This window comes from Benincasa hispida, chromosome 12, assembly GCF_009727055.1.
Source record: "Benincasa hispida cultivar B227 chromosome 12, ASM972705v1, whole genome shotgun sequence".
NCBI classification, from domain to species: Eukaryota; Viridiplantae; Streptophyta; class Magnoliopsida; order Cucurbitales; family Cucurbitaceae; genus Benincasa; species Benincasa hispida.
The window spans coordinates 63,973,440-63,981,987 of record NC_052360.1 but is presented as its reverse complement, the minus strand read 5'-3'; the positions used below and the strand labels follow the sequence as shown (position 1 = coordinate 63,981,987).

The window sequence follows — 8,548 nt, the reverse complement described above, 5'->3', positions numbered from 1 at the left end:
AATTAATTAAAAATCTTTTACCTTTGCCCTTTTACAAAATGATCGACGAAATCATTTCTTTTATTCGAGGATCAAGATCTTCCTAAAAGAATAGAGATTAAGGCTTTCATTCTTGAAAAATCGAATTTTGTCATAATGCAAGTTTGAAAATTGAGAAATCTATTTTCTAGAAAAGGTTAGTTTTTATCTTCAAATCTGAATACTTCCTCATATTTTAAGAACCTATTTGGAATGACTTTCTAAGTGTTTATAAACTTTTTTTTTTTGCGCATTATAAACACTTATTCGAACACTTAGAAAGTCAATCCAAACATTTAAAATTTTTGGATTATACCATATTTGCATGAGTTTGGTTAAATCTTTCATCTTCTTCTTCTCCTTCTTCTTCGATTTAGAGAATTTAGAAGAGTTTATTTGTTTATTATTTTCTATTGTTTTGTATTTAAACTTTTTTCTCCCATAAGTAATCTATGTTTTCATTGTTTTCCTCTAGGATTCGAAAAAACAAGCATGTTCAAGGTCAAATTTGTCAACAACAAAAATTCCTATCAAATCATGAGAGGATTCACATTTTTCTTTCCATACATACAAAAAAAATATTTTTTACAAAGAGATTCCCCTCTAATCAAGGTTCAATTTATTACATACTTATTCTATTTTTTTTTTCTTTTTAAATTTCAAAGTAATATATATATATATATATATATATATATATATTTGTCTCCAAAAATAATTTTCTTTCAAGCACCACAAAAGAATTATCCCATGGGGTAATAAGTTATACCTTTTTAATATAATAAACCTTATGTTATTATGTCACTTTTGTATCATTTTTTATTTTAACAAACTTTATTCTAATTATATCATATGTACTATATTTTGATCTATCCTACTATTTTTATATTTATTTGTTTATTTTTTTACTTTTAAACTCATTATCAACCATTTAAAATTTAAAATCAATTAGAAGTATATTCATTAAAAAAAATTTATCACCCTTTTATTATTTAAAAAATATGCCTCGATTATTTTCAACCATAGTGAAGTGAATGGGGTTGAAAATGTTTGAGGTCTAATTTTTTTTTAAAAAAAAAAGTTAACGATAAATATAGTTAACTTGAAACTATAAATATATAGTTTTAACCGATATTGTTTTAAGTTACTTAATTTCATGTGAAATATTTATTAATTAAATTTAATAAATATTCAATCTAAATTATAATTTATTATAAATATGTTTAAGCCGGCACACGTCTATTTCATCTAGTATTCTCAAATAGTAACTTTGTCATTTTTTTTAAATAGTGCCTCTTTTTTTAGCCACAAAATTACCCTCCTCTTTTTAGAGTGGGCTTGGGCTAATTGGTAATTTGATACTTCAAAATGTTAAAATGGGCCTAGGCCCATAGCATCATCCCTTACGCCATTATTTACCAGAAATTCAAACCTCATTTCTCAAGCTTCTTTCCCCGCTGGTTATGGCGGGTACGTACGGCTCCACCGTCTCTTTCTCCATTCCTTGCAATAAATTCACTATTTGCAGAGCCAAGCCACTGCTTTCAGTTTCATCTTCCATTTCCATTTCATCTCGTTCCAAGCTCCCAAGAAGAAAAAATCACTTGCGCATCAAAATTCTCAAAACCCTAACTAAACCTCCTCCCTTCACTGTCTCTCCCATTCCTCCTGAAAGCGAATCTTCAACTCCGATCGTATTGCCGGAAATATCAGGTCCTTCAGGCGTCGAGACTGAGGTTTTATCTCCGGCGGAATCTTGCCCTTCCTCCACAGCCACAGACGGCGAATCTCGACTCTCCGAGAGCTCGGACACTGCCTCGTTGCTTAATTTTGACGTTGCCAAATTTTCGTGGGGAAGTTTTGTCAGGTTTGGCGTTTACTTACTTGCTGTTTTTGCGTTTCAGACAATCTGTACTGTTTGGGTTTTAGAATATGGTAGTTCGATCAAGGAAGATAAGAATTCAGATGAAGGTTTGAGTGTTAGGAGAAAAAGCGGAAGAGAACTGTTGTTGAATGGAAATGAGAGAATTATCCTTGGGAATTTCGGGTCTAAAACGAACAAGTTGGTTTATTTGGAGGAAACGAAAATGAGGGAGAAAATTGAAGAGATCAGATTGATGGCTAAGGCAGCAAGGATAGAGGAGAAAAATAAAATATCTGATGATATTGGGGAAGACGACATGGAGGGTGGAAATGTAATTTCTAGGGCTAGGATTGGTATCGAGAAAGAGGTTGATGCTCGACTTGTTAAGTTAGAGAAGAGGCTAAATTCTGCCAAAGAAAAGATACCGGATTCACCGGTAAATTATTTGCTCAAGTCTGAAAATGTTGAAGATGCGGTTGAAAGGAAGGGTTTCAATGGTGAAGAGAGGAATAAGAGTCTAATGTTTAAGAAAAAGTTGAAATACAGAAATTCTTCTAGTGATAGAATGAAGAAACCTATGGGGTTTCAAGGTTTTGTATCTAATGGGAAAAAGGGTGGCTCAAATGGCAAGGGTACAACAGTGGAAGGTGCAAATTTTGTTGGTGGTAACATGGGAATGAAGGATACCAATAAACGGGTAGATAACAAAATCAAGGATAGTGGGGTAGATAATGAAATCAAGGATAGTGTGTCAGAGATGTTCGAAGATGATGACACAAATTTCGCAAGCAATGGATCAGTATTACCACGGGAAAACGATAGAACGAATTTGGATATTGGAACTAAGGTTTCAAGTTCAAAGAATAAACCAAGTAATGGTAATGTCTCTAAATTACAAGATACTCTTTTTGTTTAATGCTGGTTTTGTTTGTTGATCTTTTTGATGCGTTGAAGATTCCTCTTCTCAACCTTAAATTATGGTTGTTCAGAACTTTGTATTTCCTTGTTCTAAGAAATAATTATGGTTTGTTTCTTAAGTTTTTAGGTGTCGTTCAGGAGACTTCTTCAGTTGAGATATCGAAGTCACAGAATTTAGAAGATGTAATGGAGAAAAGATCTCCTTCGGTGAGTTCAGATGACAGTGTTAGAATGAAATCTATGGCTGGTGAAGATAGAGGCAAACAAACAAACAAGAAGGCTGATTTATGGTGGTTGAATCTTCCTTATGTTCTAGTAAGTTAGAAGATAAAACTTTACTTTCTGTACCTATTTTCTTCTTCATGGCATGATTTTAATTTATGAAGACATTACAAACGTGACAAATGGATGTTTGGATTATTTACTCAATCTTTTAGTTTTTAATTCTGATTCAAAACTGAATGGTCGCACACTTAGCATAACAACTATTCCAAATGAATTATATAGGCCTTGTTTGATAACACTTTTGTTTTTAGTTTTATGTTTTTGAAATCTATGCTTGTTTCCTTCCAATTTTCTTTATGATTTTCACCTTTCTTATAGAAACATTTGTATTCTCAGTCAAAAACCTAAAACAAAAATAAAGTTTTTAGTAACTACTTTTAATTTTCAAAACTTGACATGGTTTCAAAAACATAGAAGTTTATAGGTAGAAGAAATGTTTATATGCTTAAATTTCAAAAACCAAAAGTTAAAAACAAAAATCTATATGGTTATTAATTGAAGCCTTAGTTTATTAATAGAATGGCTACCCTTCAGCTGGTTCTATCTGCAAATAAATTTAGTTTAAGGGGTCCATGGTTGGAGGGATTTTCAGTCCTTGGTAAATTAATTGGTGGATACGCACGTACTTATAGTGCCACATAATACTGCTTTAGGCAGAATAACTCTAAATCCATGTAAAAAATTTAATGATTCAGAGGGGGGAACGCAGGAATGTTTTCAGGTCAAGAAAGGTGAAATGTGGTGAATATACACCTTCCCTTGGCTCCTTTTGGTGGTTTGTATCTCAAGATACGAAGTTTGGTCATGGAAAAGATTGATTTCATGGGTTTGAACAGAAGGAATGCTAATCATTCAGTTATGTTCATTTGAGTATATTAAAGGCTAATTTGAGGTTTGCATTTGTTGCAAGAATGCTCCTATTCTTTCAAATGTTGTAATATGGTCCTTGATCTTTCATAAATGTTTCAGAACTACCTTAGAGTAGAATTCCATTAAAATTTTGGGTGGAAATTGGGACATGAACTGGGTGTGGCCGTGACCTATAACAGTGTGATAATGTTTAGGTCTCAATTTTCACACTGTTTTAGGGTCCAATTTTCATCTAATGAGAGATTTATACTCTAATTAAATGTTTCTGATTTTTTTTTTTTTTTTTTTTGGTAATATTGTAACTTTTGAAAGAATAGGGGTATTTTTGAAACATATGGAAAATTCGAAGGTTTTTTTGGATGGTAATTTAGCATACATTAAATATTTAAAAAACAATGGAAATGTTAAGCATACATGTTTGAAGTACTTTTTTTCTTGTGGAGATCCATATTTCAATAATTGTTCTCTTAGTTTGAAGCGTAAAGCGTTTTTGAACCCTAAGATCCTTTTTCTTTTCCCCTTAACATTAAAATGTATCCATCACAGGTTATTTTTATGAATCGAGGTTCCAATGATGAAGAACTAGAAGGACTTTTCACCTTAAAGATTCCTTCCAAGACACAGGACATTGAGGAATCTACTTATACAGTTGCTTTTGAAGACCATGTTGATGCAAATAACTTCTGTTATCTTCTGGAATCTTTTTTTGAAGAGCTCGACAATTTCACAACTGATGTTGTTCCTCTGCCAACAAAAGTAAGAACTTTGAACTTTAATATCATGATATCTAGCTTCTCATTCATCGTTGCAAAAGTAAGAATTGTGAACTTCAATATCATGATATCTAGCTTCTCTTTCATCATTGATTTATGTTCACTTTATGCAGATAATGTATTGAGAAAGCAAAGATTAGAAAGATTTAAGACTTGGTTAGAATTGTTATAGCTTTTAAAATAATTGATGCAGAGAAGTAAATTTGTTTTTGGTAAATTAATAATATATTATAGTAGCATAACTATAGAAATCATAATAAGCACAATATTATAATGTTATGTTGATATTTATTTTCAATGTTCTTATGGGATAATTAATTTAAAATTTTATTTGTTTTAAATTACAATTTACAATATTGTGTTTAGTCCAGAAAATAAATTCAATTGAATTAAAATAAGATAATAAAAGCTGCCGATTAAGTTCAAAGTAAAAACTATGAATACGTCTCAACGACGTGGATGTATGACAGGATAAATAGTTAGTCAGCAAATCCACATGGACTAAAAATGGTAAGAATTCTTTTATAATCACTTTATCTTCTTCAAACTCCGTGCCAAATGTTCCCTAAGTCGCAATCATTCTGTCCAATTGATGAGCTTGTGTCTTTTATTTATTTGTTTGAGTTGAATGATTGTCAGGTTGAGGGATTAAATCATCAATATTTATGAGGATAATAATCTAATTGGTACTTTATTCACTGACCTATACTCGGATTAACGATGAATTTGTAGTTTTGTGGTTCTTGGTTTTGTTTCTCCCTCACGAGTAGCGCTTATATACACTACCTTTCTGGCATAATAGGAGGAAGAACATAACAAAAAGGAGAGGAAAGAAAACCACTAACATTTTTGGTTGGTGCTTCTGTAGGAACTTGAGAAGGTCATAAAATCACGTACTAGTAAAATGATTGTTGTGAAGAAGAAGCAACTGCAGCTCTATGCTGGTCAACCATTTGACGATGTCGAGACGGCTTTGCGTGCTTTGGTTGAACGAAATGAGAATGTTATTTCTTTACATTTCAGATAGGAACCAGATGTACAGAGAAACATTCAGTTTCATGCTCGATCCGTTGCGAATGCAGCCATCAAACTTGCCCAAGATGGTGAAAATTTGTCACCGGAGATGGGAGCGTAGCCCACCGAGAAAATTCGCAAGTCCTTTTGTTGATCTACGAGGCCTTTCCCCCCTTTTTTACTTAGTTCAGAGAGTCAAATTTAGATTTGAATTTCACTTCCACCCCACTTGGTTTTGTCTTACTATTTTTTTTTCCTTTGCCAAACAATGACATCCGAGTGTGTTGATAATTACGAGCTTCATGATTCGAATCTCCCAGTCCTTTATTGTTACTAAAAAATTTTTTTTTTTTAAGCATTCGTTTTTGAAATATTGGTTTGTTAGAGGATGAAAATAGATAACGAAAGAATGTTCAAGTTCAACCTAGTTGGTTATTCCCTTATCCAAATGTTTGAGAATAAAACTATGCAACTTTTTAAGATCGATTCAAGTAAATTTAAAACTAAATGATTTTATCTTTTGTTCAACAATATGTGGGATGAGAGATTAAAATCTTTGACATCTGAGTCTATACATATTTTGTCTAAGTATTTGATAAGCATTTTCATTCTCTTGTTTGTATATGCCTTTATGATGGTAGATTTTGTGGTTTAATATCTAATATTAATATGATCTCATGAGTCCCGTCGATAGTTGGTTTTCATATTAAAATCAATTCCAATTTTGAACACAACAAGAACATCTAATGCAATAATGAAAATATTACTGTTCAAACATAAAAGACTATAAGTCATCAAACGATAAAACTCTGAACTTAAAACATGAAATTTAGAGATTTGACTACTATAGATTATAGAGATTTGTCTCTCTCAATTAAATGGAGATTTGACTACTATAGTTTAGAGAGATTTCACTCCATTAGGAGTAGCAGCATGGGACAATGGATATCTCTAATGAATAATATATGGGTCTAGCTAATATTCATCTCTCTATGTTCTTTTCAATTACAAAGGGAAAAAAAATCATTTTTCAAAAAGTTAAAATTTTGCCACGCGAAGATTTGTGTTGAAGGATAAATTTTGGATTAATCACAAATTGCTACGTCATTTCCTAAACTAATGACGAAATTACAAACCATCAAATTTGGGACCAATTAAAAGCTGACATGTGTCCAAAATTGAAATTGAAGATATAAATTGGCAAATTCCAATGATGTCACTTTGTTTCATCATAGCCATTGGAATGAACGAAACTAATTTGATTCAGTTTGATATTACAATTTGGGCTAAGATCCAATTGAGCTTAAAAATAAGCTTAATCAAACCCAAATCCAATTAAATGAGTCCCAGGGCCATGTCCATGGACCAATCAAGCCCAAGCCCACCTGAGAGCTCTATAAATAGAGGAGTTCTCTTCATTTGTGGGATCAGCAATCCTACCCTCCAGAGAGCCTAGAGAGAATTCCCTATAATTAGAAGACTCCTTGATTCCTGAAGATTAAATCACTCTTTGAAGCTCAAGTTTTGAAGATCCAAAGATTCTTCCAAGACTTCAACTTCAATAACATCATGTGTTTCGCTTCCTCAAGTCAAGTGTGCGCATCCAATTGAGAGAGAATAAGAAGATCAAGTACTAGAGATTGAGCTACATCGCATCAAATTAACACAAAAACAAGTTCAACTCCACGAAGCAAGTTTATCCAAAAATGCCGTGCGAACATATTGGCACGTCCGGTGGGACATCTCTACCTTTTATCTCTCTCGTCATCCAAATCAACAAATGACACAAAAAAAGTTGCATCCAAAGCAACTGCTATAAGCAGCTTCTGTATGAGACCTATCACCCGAAGTCCCTTAAAGGAGATCCTGCACAGGCAAGAACAAGGCTCTGTCATCATGGAGAAAATCTAGGAACAACTAATGGAATTTTCTAAAGGTGGGATTGTCATAAGAGAAAATCCCTTATTCGACAACTCTGCTCCTACTTTTGATCGATAAGAGAAAGAATTGCACTTTGATGTAGTGTTTGTCATGATCTCTGACATAACAACTGAGTCGGCCATGGTAGAGATAAAGAGGAAGATAAATCTCTTAATGAAAGCTGTTAAGGAGCGAGACCATGAAATCGCGGCCTTGAGAGTCCATTGTAGGCTCGAGAAATTGCTGAGACAAGTCAAACTCTAGCTATCAAAGCAATGACAGAGGAAATACTATCTTGCAGAAAAACCAGTGACAACAATCTACCTTTGTCACCTCCCTATTAGTTCAACAGTTGCAGGATATAATCACAAACTCCATAAGGGCTCAATATAGAGGACCATCGTAAATTTCTTTTATGTAATCCAAGCCATTCACCAAAAGAATCAACAACTTGAGAATGCTAGCTGGGTACTAACCTCCAAAATTTCAGCAGTTTGATGGAAAGGGCAATCCAAAACAACACACTGTTCACTTCATTGAAACTTGTAAAAATGCAGAAACTAAAATAGACCAACTAGTCAAGCAGTTCGTCCGAACCTTGAAAGGCAATACTTCTGATTGGTACATGGATCTAGAGCCTAAGGTGATCGATAGTTGGGAGCAACTTGAAAGAGAGTACCCGAATTGCATTTTTAGTACAAGTCGTATTGTTAGCATGATGGAGCTGATGAACGCCAAGCAACAAAAAAGACAACCGATCATCGACTACATCAACCTATGGAGAGCTCTAAGTCATGATTGTAAAGACAGACTCATCGAACTGTTTGTTGTGGAGATGTGCACCCTGAAGGAACTCTTATCGAAGAGTACTTATGAGCAGAAGCAAGAT

At 33.3% G+C, this 8,548-nt stretch overlaps 1 protein-coding gene across 1 annotated transcript; it reads left to right on the top strand.

Moving 5' to 3' along the window:
- The first annotated feature begins 1,441 nt into the window (after positions 1-1,441).
- On the top strand, positions 1,442-6,092 carry LOC120068224. Its single transcript, XM_039019937.1, has 4 exons — positions 1,442-2,757; positions 2,925-3,112; positions 4,499-4,708; positions 5,594-6,092. The coding sequence occupies exons 1-4, from the start codon at positions 1,479-1,481 to the stop codon at positions 5,750-5,752; spliced, it is 1,836 nt and encodes a 611-aa protein (XP_038875865.1). The 5' UTR covers positions 1,442-1,478; the 3' UTR covers positions 5,753-6,092.
- Positions 6,093-8,548: the final 2,456 nt, after the last annotated feature.

Excerpts from the sequence above, each read along its gene's own strand:
- LOC120068224 (XM_039019937.1), top strand. The coding sequence starts at position 1,479 with ATGGCGGGTACGTACGGCTCCACCGTCTCTTTCTCCATTCCTTGCAAT. Across the intron at positions 3,113-4,498 it reads TGAATCTTCCTTATGTTCTA|GTTATTTTTATGAATCGAGG; the intron begins GTAAGTTAGAAG and ends TATCCATCACAG. Across the intron at positions 4,709-5,593 it reads TTGTTCCTCTGCCAACAAAA|GAACTTGAGAAGGTCATAAA; the intron begins GTAAGAACTTTG and ends GTGCTTCTGTAG.